Raw genomic sequence first — 14,796 nt, 5'->3', positions numbered from 1 at the left:
GTAAGCTCTGGAATTTCCTTCCTAAACCTCTCCACATCTCTCTTCTCCTTTAAGCCCCCGACCTCTTTGAGTAAGCTTTTGGTCTCCTTGTTTGACTTTACCTTTTGTCTGATTATGCATCTGTGAAGTGCCTTGGGACATTTTGTTATGTTAAAGGCACTTCAATTTGTTGTTGTTGATCACTCACATTTGGGGTGTAGCAAGGGCCAGATGGCACAGAGATGCTCCATCTATCTTGTCCCACCACTTGAGGAGGAAAAGAGTGTCCAGCCTGCAGCAATGTGGCAGCAACAACTCATGCCCTGGTCAAGTCGTGGCCTCCCAGCTGTGGTGGCTGTTGCACTACCGTGTTGTGCACAGTTCAATACTGTGAATTTGCACCTAACAGGAACCAGCTTGTGACTGCTCATCGTACGCACCAGGTCCCAGAGGTGAAAGGTCAGTCTGCCACACGTTTCCCCTTGACCAGCAACTGGAGGCGAGCGTGAGACACAGTGACCCCCCAGCTCAGCATCAGAGGTTGCACGTTCGACAATGGCACTACCAGCAGAGGGAGCAACTGCAACACATCGAAAGAGTGATCTATAAATAACCAATCAGAAAGTATTAAACGTGTGTCTAAAACATGTAACTGCTCTGGAAAAAAACAGTTCCATTGACAGCCAATGTCAACACATATTTTAGAGTCACATTAATAAGGTGCCTTACAGAAAAAACAAACACTTTATACAGGAGCCTTCAATATCCATGCGACAGTAAATTAATAATAAAAGCGAAATACTGCAGATGCTGGAAATCTGAAATAAAAACAAGAAATGCTGGAAATACGCAGCAGGTCTGGCAGCATCTGTGGAGAGAGAAGTAGAGTTAACGTTTCAGGTCAGTGACCTTTGATCAGAACTGACAAATATTAGAAATGTAAAAAGTTTTAAACAAGTAAAGCGGGGGTGGGGCAAGAGATAACAAAAGAGAAGGTGGTGATAGGACAAGGTCACAGAGAATAACTGGCCAGAAGGTCATGGAAGAAAGACAAACGGAATGTTAATGGTGTGGTGAAAGACAAAGCATTGGTACAAAGAGTGTGAAGAGACTGTAAAGCACAAAGCACTCCAAGCACAAACATTTAAAAAACAGAAACAGTGGGTAGGCACAGTAGAAACAAACTAAACACACTAAAAAACCTAAAATAAAAGAACCAAATAAAAAAGAAAAAATAACAACATAAAAAGGGGGGGGGGGGGGGGGGGAGGGCAGACATGCTCTGAAATTATTGAATTCAATGTTCAGTCCAGCAGGCTGTAGCGTGCCTAATCAGTAACTGAGATGCTGTTCCTCGAGCTTGCGTTGATTGTTTGGGGCCTGGGATAGTGAGGAGAGGGGAGGTAAATGGGCAGGTATTACACCTCCTGCGATTGCAGGGGAAGGTGCCGTGGGAAGGGGACGAGGTGGTGGGGATAATGGAGGAGTGGACCAGGCTGTCGCGGAGGGAATGATCCCTTCAGAATGCTGACAGGGGAGGGGAGGGAAAGATGTGTTTGGCGGTGGCATCACGCTGGAAGTGGCAGAAATGGCGGAGGATGATCCTTTGGATATGGAGGCTGATGGGGTAGAAAGTGAGGACAAGGGGGAACCCTGTCATGGTTCTGGGAGGGAGGGGAAGGGGAGAGGGTAGAGGTACGGGAAATGGGCCGGACACGGTTGAGGGCCCTGTCAACCACAGTGGGGGGGAATCCTCAGTTGAGGGAAAAGGAAGACATATCAGAAGTGCTGTCATGGAAGGTAGCATCATCAGAGCAGATGCGTCAGAGACGGAGTCCTTACAGGAGGTAGGGTGTGAAGAAGTGCAGTTGAGGTAGCTGCGGGAGTTGTGAGCTTATAATAAATATTAGTGGACAACCTATCCCCAGAGATGGAGACAGAGAAGTCGAGGAAGGGAAGAGACATGTCAGAGATGGACCATGTGAAGGTGAGTGAAGGGTAGAAATTAGAAGCAAAGTTAATGAAGTTTTCTAGTTCCGGGCGGGAGCAGGAAACGGCACCGATACAATCATCAATGTACAAGAAAAAGAGTTGGGGGAGGGGGACTGAGTAGGACTGGAACCAGGAATGTTCGACATATCCCACAAAAAGACAGGCATAATTAGGACCCATGCAGGTACCCACAGCAATACCTTTTACTTGAAGGAAGTGGAGTTGAAGGAGAAGTTGTTCAATGTGAGAACAAGTTCAGCCAGGCGGAGGAGGGTGGTGGTGGATGGGGACTGGTCGGGCCTCTGTTCCAGGAAGAAGCGGAGAGCCCTCAAACCGTCCTGGTGAGGGATGGAGGTGTAGAGAGATTGGACGTCCATAGTGAAGAGGAGGCGGTTGGGACCAGGAAACTGGAAATTGTCAAAATGACGTAGGGCGTCAGAAGAGTCACGGATGTAGGTGGGAAGAGACTGGACCAGGGGAGAAAAGATAGAGTCAAGATCGGAAGAAATAAGTTCAGTGGGGCAGGAGCAGGCTGACACAATGGGTCTGCCGGGACAGTCCCATTTGTGGATTTTGGGATGGAGGTCGAAGCGGGCTGTCCGGGGCAGCTGATGCCATTGCCGGGGACGGACCACCCGCCTCCTCCATACAATGGGGTGGGCGGTCCGCCCTGGCCATTTAAATGAGCCACCTCGCTTACTATCGCGGTAGCTCTGCGACATGCGACTGCAACAGGCGGTCCGCTATTGTTTTTATTGGCACGGAAGTATAAATTCCAGCCCCGAGTCAGAGGCGAATGTTACCCCTGGGCTCCTGGTCGAGCAATGCCTCGAATTTTAAAATTTTCATCCTTGTTTTCAAATCCCTCCATGGCTTCGCCCCCTCCCTATCTCTATAATCTCCTGCAGCCCCACGACCCTCCAAGATATCTGCACTCCTCTAATTCTGGCCTCTTGAGCATCGCCGGTTTTAATTGCTACGCCATTTACAGTCATGCTTTAACTCTGGAATTCCCTCTCTACCACTCTCTCCTCCTTTAAGACACTCTTCAAAAAGTACCTCTTTGACCAAGCTTTTGGTCACCTGTCCTAATATCTCCTTGTCTGCCTCAGTGTTAAATTTTAAATACAAGCTGAAACACGGGAGGTGAATCTTTGTGAGGTTTCTCCTGTTCAATGCCTCACTTTCAGTGAATGAACAGCAAAAAGACTGGGAAACTGACATAGACAGGGGTACTGAGGAGATATAAACCCACCCCCCAGTGACCATTACTGACGGTGACAGATTTCACAGGACATTGTCTCTTGGGTGTTTAGTACCAGGCAGAGGCCATTCAGCCCCTTGAGCCTGTAACACCATTCAATTAGATCATGACTGATCTGTATCTTAATTCCATTTACCCTTAATACCCTTACCTAACAAAAATTTATCACCTAGTTTTCAATTTTTCAATTGACGCTAGCCTCAAGAGGGAGAGAGTTGCAGATTTCCACTAGCCTTTGTGTGAAGAAGTGATTCTTAACATCACCCCTGAATGGCCTGGCTCTAATCTTAAGGTTATGCCCCCTTATGCACTCCCCCAACCAGAGGAAATAGTTTCTTTCTACTTACCCTTAAATACCTTAGTCATCTTAAGCGTCTAAATTCGATCACCCTTTTATTTGTTGCCCTTTCACAATAATATTACTTCAGATGAACGTTAAGGTAAACCAATTCACAATCAGCATCATGATTGAACAGCGAATTAATCTAGCGTTCAGATTGAGGTATTCCAGGCTGAAATGTCCACTCCAGTACTGAGGGAGTGTGGTCGTGTCCAACAACAACAACTTATATTTATATAGCACCTTTAACATAATAAAACATCCCAAGGTGCTTCACAGGAGTGATATAAAACCAAGTATGACACCCAATCGCAGCACAAAATTGTCACAACACTGAAGGAGGCCATTCAGCCTGTCGTGTCTGTGCTGGCTCTCTGAAGGAGCAATTTACCGAATGCCACTCCCCTGCCTTCTCCCCATAGCACTGCGCATTCTTCCTTTTCAGATAACAATCCAATTCCTTTTTGAATGCCTCGATTGAATCTGCCTCCACCACACTCTCAGGCAGTGCATTCCAGATCCGAACCACTCGCTGTGTGAAAAAGTTTTTCCCCATGTTGCCATTGCTTTTTTTGTCAATTACCATAAATCTGTGCCTTCTTGTTCTCGATCCTCCCACCAATGGGAATACTTTCTCCCTATTACCCTGTCCAGACCCCTCATGAATTTGAATACCTCTATCAAATCTCCTCTCCACCTTCTCTTCTCCAAGGAAAACAGTCCTAACTTCTGCAGTCTCTCTAACGCCTTCACATCTCTCCTAAAGTGTGACACCCAGAACTGGACACAATACTGCAACTGAGGCCAAACCAGCGTTCTATACAAGTTTAACATAACTTCCTTGCTTTTGTACACTATGAGCCTATTAATAAAGCCTAGGATATTGTATGCTTTTATTAACTACTTTCTCAACCAGTCCTGCCACCTTCAATGATTTGTGCACATATACACCCAGATAGATCCCTCTGCTCCTGCACCCCCTTTAGATTTGAGCCCTTTATTTTACATCGTCTCTCTGTGTTCTTCCTACCAAAATGAATCACTTCACAATTTTCTGCATTAAATTTTATCTATCACTTGTCCACCCATTACACCAGCCTGTCTATGTCCTTTTGAAGTTCTACACTATCCTCCTCACTGTTCACAATGCTTCCAAGTTTTGTATCATTGACAAATTTTGAAACTGTGCCCTCCACACCAAGGTCTAGGTTATTAATATATATCAGGAAGAGTAAGGGTCCTAACACATAAGGAGATATTAGGTCAGATGACCAAAAGCTTGGTCAAAGTGGTAGGTTTTAAGGAGTGTCTTAAAGGAGGAAAGCAAGGTAGAGAGGTGCAGGGAGGGTATTCCAGAGCTTGGGACTTAGGCAACTGAAGGCGTCAGCCACCAATGTCAGAGCAATTAAAATCAGGGATGTACAAGAGGCCAGAATTAAAGAAGTGCAGATTGCTAGGAGGGTTGTGGGGCTGGAGGAGATTACAGAGGTAGGGAGGGGCGAGGCCATGGAGGGATTTGAAAACAAGGATGAGAATTTTAAAATCAAGACATTGCTTGACCGGGAGCCAGTGTAAGTCGGTGAGCACAGGGGTGATGGGGGAACGGAATGGTGTGAGTTGAGCCATGGGCAGCAGAGTTTTGTATGACCTCAAGTTTACAGAGAGTAGCCTATGGGAGCCCAGCCAGGAGTGCATTGGAATAGTCAAATGTAGAGATAACAAAGGCACAAATGAGGGTTTCAGCAGCAGATGAGCTGAGACAGGGGTGAAGTCGGGTGATGTTCCAGAGATGGAAATAGACAGTCTTAGTAATGGTGCGAATGTGAGGTCAGAAGCTCATTTCAAGCCTACAGATTGAATGTTAAACTGAAGTCCTTTCCGTCTGTCCTGATGAAAGATCTTGTGATCCTATTTGAAGAGGAAAGAGTACACCCAGTGTCCTGGTTCCCTCATCCAACACCCCCAACAAACACAGAAGCTGGGCAACCATCTCATTTCTGTATGTGGGATCTTGCTGAACACAAAATGGGCACCATGTTAGCTTGCATAGCAACAGTTATGATGCTTCAACATAATTAACTGTCTGTTAAGCACCTTTCTGAGGATGCAGGATATATTCAAATGTTCCTTACTGCTTCAGATGGGTTGTTCTCATTTACCAGATGCAGTAATGGTGGTTTGCTGCAGTCTTACAGGTGACAGTTGTGGGGAGATGTCAGTCCACAGCTGTGTGAATTAGTCAGTGCGCTCACTGGCAGTCGATGTGTCAATGTATTTTCCACACAGACCAACACTTTTTCAATATAAATCCATGTTGGCTTTATCTGGCAGGATTTTTGTGCACGCGTGTGTGTACTGTATGTGTGTGTGTGCCTGTGTATGTTCTGTGTGCATATCTGTGTGTGGATCCTCTCCATCACCAAGACCACACACTCTGATCTACGTAACATCAGCTGTCTCTGCCTCTGCCTCAGCTCAGCTAAACAAATTTGGCAGAAGGTGTGTCGAAATCTAGGACAGACGAACTGCAAGAGAACAAAGAATAGCTTAGAAAGAGCAGGAATTAGATGGAGGAGAAAAGCAAAGCCGAATAGCATGGTGTTGTAATGCAAGTGTGTTTACTTAAGGACTGTTACAAATAAGGTTGATGAGCTACAGGCACAAGTTGTCACATAGGGTTATGATGTTGCGGCGATAACAGAGATCTGGCTTAAACATGGGCAGGAGTGGAAGCTAAACATTCCTGGTTACAATATATTCAGGAGGGTTAAGGAAGGGAAAACAAAATAAGTGGGTGGCAGCATCGATCAACATCGATATTGCAGTTCTACAGATTACAGATATACTAGTGGGTTCAAAAACTGTATCTATTTGGTTCGAGTTAGGGAACAGTAAAGGAGCTGCTACATTGCTGGGTGTTTATTATAGACTCCAAATAGTGAGATGGAAATAGAGGAACAAATCTATCAGAAAATTTCAGACAAATGCACTTTCCACACAGGCCAACACTTCTTCAATATAAATCCATGTTGGCTTCATCTGGCAGGATTTTAAGTCGTAAAAATAATAATGCAGTAATGGTAAGAGATGGTAAGTAATGTCAGCCAAGAGCGACGTCTCAATTCATTCCATCTTCGCTGCCTCCGGAGAATACTTGGCATCAGGTGGCAGGACCGTATCTCCAACACAGAAGTCCTCGAGGTGGCCAACATCCCCAGCTTATACACACTACTGAGTCAGCGGCGCTTGAGATGGCTTGGCCATGTGAGCTGCATGGAAGATGGCAGGATCCCCAAAGACACATTGTACAGCGAGCTCGCCACTGGTATCAGACCCACCGGCCGTACATGTCTCCGCTTTAAAGACGTCTGCAAACGCGACATGAAATCCTGTGACATTGATCACAAGTCGTGGGAGTCAGTTGCCAGCGTCCGCCAGAGCTGGCGGGCAGCCATAAAGACGGGGCTAAAGTGTGGCGAGTCGAAGAGATTTAGTAGTTGGCAGGAAAAAAGACAAAAGCGCAAGGGGAGAGCCAACTGTGTAACAGCCCCGACAAACAAATTTTTCTGCAGCACCTGTGGAAGAGCCTGTCACTCAAGAATTGGCCTTTTTGGCCACTCCAGGCGCTGCTTCACAAACCACTGACCACCTCCAGGCGCTTATCCATTGTCTCTCGAGATAAGGAGGCCAAAGAAGAAGAAGAATGGTAAGAGACTTCAATTACCCCAATAGAGATTGGGGAAAATGCAGAGTAAAGGGCAATGAGGGTGAAGAATTTCTAAAATGTGGACAGGACAACTTTCTTAATCAGTATGTTCATAGCCCAATGGGGAATGAAGCAGTGCTGAATCTAGTAGTAGGGAATGAAGTAGGGCAAGTGGAGTTTGTTTAAGTGAGAGGACATCTGGGTAATTTCAGTAATTTTGGGAAGGTACCTAGAACAGGTGGTCAGGAAAACAGTAAATGAGCAATAGCAGGCCTCAAGGCAGTGATAGTGCAGGTACAAACCAAATACATTCCCAGCAGGAGAAAAGCTAGAGCTCCCCAGATGACAAAGGAATTAGAGTCTAAAATAATACAGAAAACTCAGGTTTATGACATTTAAATATCAGATACAGAATACAACTGAAAACCAGGCAGCATACAAAGTGTGCAGGGAGAAATTGACAAAGGATATAAGAAAGACAGAGAGAGTATGAGGGAAGATTAACAGGTAACATAAAAAAGAACCTAAAAATATTTTATAAGCATATGAAAGAGTAAAAGGATAGTTATTGGAATGGTGGGGACGATTAGGAACAAAGAGGAAATCTTCTTGTGGAGGCAGAGGACATGACTGAGGTACTGAATCAGTACTTTGTATCTGTTTTCTTTGATAAAGTATCACAGAACAGACTTATTTGGTATTAAAAGGACAGTGATAACTTGCGTATGTAATTGGGTAAGGGATAGGAGGCAGAGTGTAGTGAATAGATGTTTTCCTGATTGGAGAGAAGTATGCAATGGGGTCCCCCAGGGGTCAGTATTAGGACTATTGCTTTTCTTGTTATATATAAATAACCTGGACTTGGGTATAGGGAGTACAATTTTGAAGTTTGCGGATGATCAAAAAGAACTTGACAACAGAGTAAGTAGTGAGCAGGATAATAGCAGAGTTCAGGACTGGTGAAATGGGCAGACACACGGCAGATGCAATTTAATGCAGATATCTGAGAAGTGATTCACTTTGGGAGAAACAACATGGGGACTATGTCGCCTGGTACTACACTGAGAGATCTGCATGTACATATTCATAAATCTTTGAAGAGACAAATTGATAAGATGGTTAAGAAAGCATATGGTACTTGGGTTTCGTAAATTGGGGCTTTGAACACAAAAATAAGGAAGTCACGCTAAATCCTTTACAAATCATAGAATAGTTACAGCACAGAAGGAGGCCATTCGGCCTCTCATCTCCATGCCAGCTCTCTGCAAGAGCAACTCATCTAGTCCCACACTGGGCCCAGCCGGAGTATTGTATACAATTCTGGGCAGCACACTTTCGGAAGGCTGTCCAGGACTGGGAGAGGGTATAGAGGAGGTTTACTAGGATGTACCAGGGATGAGGACCTTCAGTTATGTGAAGAGTTTGCAGAAGCTGGGATTGTTCTCCTTAGAGTAGAGCAGGTTAACGGAATGTCTAATAGAGATATTCAAAATTATGGGGGATGGGAGGTTGGTAAGATTTGGAACACACTATTTGAAAGGGTGTGGATTCAGATTCTATAGCAACTTTCAAAAGGCAATTGGACATATCCTTAAAGAGAAATAATTTGCAGGGTTATAGGGGAAAAAGCTGGGCCTAAATTGGATAGCTCTTTCAAAGAGCTGGCACAGCCATGGCTGGCCAAATGGCCTCCTACTATGCTGTAAATTTCTATGATTTATCTGCTGCTGAAACCATCATCCATGCCTTTGTTACCTCTAGTCTGGACTATTCCACTGCTCTACTGGGCAGCCTCACACCGTACATCCCGTGTACACCCAAGCTCATCCAGTACTCTGCTGGTCCATCCTAACTGCCCATTGCTTTCCATTACTGATCTTCCACTGCTTTGTATTTCTCCCTCTCTGCCCCATCTGACCAGAGTTAGCCCCCCAAAAGCTGTACCCTTCTGAACATGCCCCAGCTGTTTCCACAGGGCAGCCGACACATGGGGACCACCTGCAAGTTCCCCTCCAAGTCACACACCATCCTGACTTGGAATTATATCGCCGTTCCTTCACTGTCACTGGGTCAAAATGCTGGAACTCCCTTCCTAACAGCACTGTGGGTATACCTACCTCACATAGACTGCAGCGGTTCAAGAAGGCAGCTCACCACCACCTTCTCAAGGGCAATTAGGGATGGACAATAAATGCTGGCCTGGCCAGTGACGCCCACATCCCCAGATAGAATTTTAGAAATGATTTCTCAGAATAGAGCACATGAGCTCGGGGGGTGGGGGTGGGGGGGGTGTTGGGGGGAGAAACACTTGCTGTGAGTTCCTGAATGATTCAACATGAGCTTCCATCGCCTACAAGTAAAAGGGGTTGTAATTAATTCAGATTATAGAAGCAATTACTGCGTGCGTGTGACGGAGACACTATCCATAAATTAGGAGGGGGATGGGGATATTTAAAGGGGCTGAGATGGTAGATTTCAGTTCTGAGTCCTTGCCAGTGATAGGTGCAGACTGTAACTGACAGACCCAGACTGTAACACACAGAGACCCAGACCCAGACCCAACATGCCAGCACTCGGGACATCCCTCAAACTGGCCGCCCTGTGTGTGCTTCTCTCCACTCTCGTCCCCAGTCCAGGCGAGGCGTGGTACAAGCAGGCGACCGGACCCAGCTACTACTCGGTGGGCAGAGCGTCCGGGCTCCTGTCCGGGATCCGCCGCTCGCCCTACATTCGCAGATCAGAGCCCAGCGAAGCGGCAGAATCGGCGGAGAACAGCGTGTATTCAGAGCTCGGCGTTCAACCCAGGCAGACAACCATCATCAAAAACATGGTGAGTAAAAAGGAGAGTGGGACAGAAAGTGAGAGAGAGAAGGGAGAAGAGAGAGAGAGAGAGGGGGGGGGGGGGGGGAGGAAGAGAGAGAGACAGTGGGACAGAGAGAGAGTGAGAAGGGGGAAGAAAGTGGGACAGAGAGAGAAGGGGGAAGAGAGAGAGGGGGACAGAGAGAGAGAGAAGGAAGAGAGAGAAGGGGACAGAGATTGGGGAAAAGAGAGTGGGACGGAGAGAGAGAGAAGGGGGGAGAGAGAGGGGGGGAGGAAGAGAGAGAGACAGTGGGACAGAGAGAGAGAGTGAGAAGGGGGAAGAAAGTGGGACTGAGAGAGAGAGAAGGGGGAAGAGAGAGAGAGTGGGACAGAGAGAGAGGGAAGGAAGAGAGAGAGGGGGACAGAGATTGGGGAAAAGAGAGTGGGACAGAGAGAGAGAGAAGGGGGAAGAGAGAGAGTGAGGAAAAGAGAGTGGGACAGAGAGAGAGAGAAGGGGGAAGAGACAGAGAGAGTGGGACAGAGAGAGAGGGGGACAGAGATTGGGGAAAAGAGAGTGGGACAAAGAGAGAGAGAAGGGGGAAGAGAGAGAGAGTGAGGAAAAGAGAGTGGGACAGAGAGAGAGGGAAGGAAGAGAGAGAGGGGGACAGAGATTGGGGAAAAGAGAGTGGGACAGAGAGAGAGAGAAGGGGGAAGAGAGAGAGAGAGTGGGACAGAGAGGGAAGGAAGAGAGAGAGGGGGACAGAGAGAGAGGGGGGAAGAGAGAGGGAAGGAAGAGAGAGAGAGGGAAGGAAGAGAGAGAGGGGGACAGAAAGAGAGGGAAGGAAGAGAGAGAAGGGGGACAAAGAGAGAAGGGGGAAGAGAGAGAGAGAGTGGGACAGAGAGAGAGGGAAGGAAGAGAGAGGGGGGGACAGAGAGTGGGGAAAAGAGAGTGGGACAGAGAGAGACATTCATACACTTGCAAGGAGATAGATACAGAGGAAGAGAGAAACCAACAACGAGAGATAAACAGACCAGACGTAGTGGGGCACACGCAGGGACAAAAGTGAGAGAGATGGGCACATAAACAGCAAGTGGCAGAGAGAGAGAGAGAGAGACATGAAAAACTCCTCAGGAGAAATCTATAACATTCTTCCTAAAAAATCATTCTCATTCTTAATCTGAATTAAATATTGCTGGTATATATTTTTTAAGTATTATCTGAAGAGTCATCTTCCAGGCCTTATCTAAAATGATGATTTGAATAAGATTAATACGTTACACTTTGGCTTTAAAATACGATGTAAAATTTCGAATGTTATTCAAGACTTTTTTTGACGAGCGTAGGGAGCGGCGGGCGTTAAGACCGCGCGGGAGACAGTCTGAGAGGAGCCAGGCTTTTGGAACGTGAAGTCTTAAAAAGACTTAAATTCAAACCTGATGAATGTGTTAATGTAAACCTTTCCCGACTGTCTCCAGATATTATATCTTTAGACGGCGAAGGAGGGGGTATTTAAATAATTATATATTTCAGGGCGGGACCAAGACATGTCCTGTGCTGTCTGATTGTATTTTACAATAGTTGCTGAGTGAAATTACTTGCTCCTCTCCTCGTAAGGAAACCCATCTTTTAAAAGCATAATTTCAGTAAATCCACTCAAACCCCAGCAGAGTCCATAATACCCGACTGATCACAGCTATATTCTCTAAAATAAAAGCAAAATACTGCAGATGCTGGAAATCTGAAATAAAATCAAGAAATGCTGGAAATACTCAGCAGGTCTGGCAGCATCTGTGGAGAGAGAAGCAGAGTTAAATGTTTCAGGTTAATGTTTCAGGTTAACTCTGCTTCTCTCTCCTCAGATGCTGCCAGACCTGCTGAGTATTTCCAGCATTTCTTGTTTTTATTACAACTGTATTCTCTATTGCAGCCGCTTAGAGTGTTGTTGCGGGGAGGGTGAGGGGAGAGAAGGTGAGGGGAGGGAGAGGGTAAGGGGAGGGGGAGAGAAGGTGAGGGGAGGGAGGGGGAAAGAAGGTGAGGAGGGAGAGGGAGAAGGGGAGGGGATGGGAGAGAAGGGGAGGGAGGGAAGGAGAGGGGAAGGGGGAGGGAAGGGGGAGAGAGGAGAAGTGGAGTGGAGGAAGAGAGGTGAGGGGAGAGGGTGAGGGGAGGGAAAGAATGGGAGGGGAGAGAGGGTGAGGGGAGGGAGAGAAGCTGAGGGGAAGGGAGGGGGAGAGGTGAGGGGAGGGAGAGGAAGGGAGGGGGAGAGGGAGAGGGAGAGAGGGTGAAGAGAGGGAGAGGTGAGGGGAAGGGAGGGGGAGAGAGGCGAGGGGAGGGAGAGAGGTGAGGGGAGGGAGAGGAAGGGAGGGGGAGAGGGTGAAGGGAGGGAGATGGAGAGAGGGTGAAGAGAGGGAGAGTGAGAGGTGAGGGGAAGGGGTAGGGTTGGTATGAGAGGGTGCAGGGACTCCAGGTGCAGCTGCTGTCTTGCAGAAAGGCACTGGTGAGGAGTTTGTAATGAGCAGGGTTGTGGTCACACTCGGCACAGAGACTGCGAGCATTATAAACGGAACCAAAAACCCTGCAAATCTGAAATAAAAAGCATTAGAGCTGGAAATACACAGAGGCCAGTCAGTCAGTCAGTCAGTCAGTGAGCCAAAGGCAGATTATGATGCAAAACCCTCCACAAGACTCAATGTTGTGGTAAGTAGTATTTTCTGTTCACACACTCGGACTGACCTGAGTGGCGGCACTGTCTCTTCTTTAATTGTAGTGACTGTGAGGATTAATAATGTGTGTGTGTTCCTTTGGCAGGCTATCTGTGTGAAGGATATCTCTCCCAATCTGCAGAGCTGTGAGCTGCTCCAGGACGGGCTGAACACCTTTCAATGTAAAGCCGATGTATTCCTGTCCCTGGACTCTCAGGACTGTGTGAGCGCCTGATCCCTGCTCCCAACCAACACCACCCCCCCCCCCCCCCAAAAAAAATACCACCGACCCCCATGAACTCTTCCTGACACTGAATGTTTTTATTTCTACCCATTTCGGACGAACTCGCGGTAACTCCTGCCACCATGTGTCAAAATATGTTAAACTCATTTCTTCGCTGCGGGGCAGTTCCTCGGAGTCCGATTTTTGTTAACGATCGATTGTCTGTATATAAATGCATCTCAATCTGTATGGAGATTCAGTGTATAAATGAGCTGTGCGTTGGTGAGATTCTGATGTGTCTGTAGCTAAATGAATTGTTAATTATATTTCAGCCTTAAAACACGTGTACTGGCTCCTGTTTGAACTTCACAACCAGATTCTCCACTCACACCTTCAAATTCAGCTGCCAACTGGCCGGTGCCTGACAGAAAAATAGTTGGTGATGGGAAAACTAAACTTGGGGGAATAAAAAGCTTCTCAATCCTCAGCTAGACCAAATCCTATAAATAGCAGCTGATGTGCAAAGAATGCATCTGTGCACCCAAACTTTTAGACGGAATGTGAATATTTACACACAGAACTGTGATACTCTGTTCCTGTGTGTGCATGTGCGTGTGCATTTGTGTATCAGTAAGTGTGTGTGTGTAAACATATATGAGTGTGTACATGTATGACTGTGTGCATGTGTATCTGTGTGTGTATCTGTCAGTGTGTGTGCATGCATGAGTGTGTACATGTGTGTAATTGTCAGTGTGCGCATGTATGAGTGTGTACATGTGTGTAACTATCAGTGTGTGTGTGCATGTATAAGTGTGTACATGTGTGTAACTGTCTGTGTGTGTGCATGTATAAGTGTGTACATGTGTGTAACTGTCAGTGTGTGTGTGCATGTTTGAGTGTGTACATGTGTGTAACTGTCAGTGTGTGCATGTTTGAGTGTGTACATGTGTGTAACTGTCTGTGTGTGCCTGTATGAGTGTGTACATGTGTGTAACTGTCAGTGTGTGCATGTATGAGTGTGTACATGTGTGTAACTGTCAGTGAGCGCATGTATGAGTGTGTACATGTGTGTAACTGTCAGTGTGCGCATGTATGAGTGTGTACATGTGTGTAACTGTCAGTGTGCGCATGTATGAGTGTGTACATGTGTGTAACTGTCAGTGTGCGCATGTATGAGTGTGTACATGTGTGTAACTGTCAGTGTGCGCATGTATGAGTGTGTACATGTGTGTAACTGTCAGTGTGCGCATGTATGAGTGTGTGCATGTGTGTAACTATCAGTGTGCATGTTTGAGTGTGTGCATGTGTGTAACTGTCTGTGTGTGCGCGTGCATGTATGAGTGTGTACGTGTGCAACTGTCAGTGTGCATGTGTGTGCATGTTTGAGTGTGTATACGTGTGTATCTGTCAGTGGGTGTGTGTGTGCCAGTATCTGCACTTTTTTTGTGTGCGTCAGTTTTCACACCCTGAATGTGACAAAGGATACCACACATTGATCAGAATGAGTCACATTCACTTCCAAGCTGTCTGCTGTCACTCCCCTTCCTAACACAGGCTATGCTGTTTTTTTCAAAGTGCATTAAATTTTAGGCCTCTCAACAATACAGACAAACCCTGTTAACTTGCAGCTGTTTGGGACAACTTCACAAAATGTGATCAAATGAGAATTCCATAAATCAGGAAGAAACAAATATTAAGGCTGGTCTGTTGTACAGCAACTTTCAGATGCCTAAAGTTTGCACATCTAACAAGGACATCTTAAAACCTTCAACACCTGAAAATGATGAATATAG

At 46.4% G+C, this 14,796-nt stretch overlaps 1 protein-coding gene across 1 annotated transcript; it reads left to right on the top strand.

Annotated features, from left to right (window-relative positions):
- Positions 1 to 9,731: 9,731 nt before the first annotated feature.
- npb (neuropeptide B) lies at positions 9,732 to 13,343 on the top strand. The gene is made up of 2 exons (XM_068058717.1): positions 9,732 to 10,111; positions 12,887 to 13,343. The coding sequence occupies exons 1-2, from the start codon at positions 9,845 to 9,847 to the stop codon at positions 13,013 to 13,015; spliced, it is 396 nt and encodes a 131-aa protein (XP_067914818.1). The 5' UTR covers positions 9,732 to 9,844; the 3' UTR covers positions 13,016 to 13,343.
- The last annotated feature ends 1,453 nt before the right edge of the window (positions 13,344 to 14,796 follow it).

The sequence above is a fragment of the Heterodontus francisci genome, chromosome 26 (genome assembly GCF_036365525.1).
Source record: "Heterodontus francisci isolate sHetFra1 chromosome 26, sHetFra1.hap1, whole genome shotgun sequence".
NCBI lineage: Eukaryota > Metazoa > Chordata > Chondrichthyes > Heterodontiformes > Heterodontidae > Heterodontus > Heterodontus francisci.
Note: the sequence above shows the minus strand (reverse complement) of the source record. Positions and strands in the feature narration are given on the sequence as shown.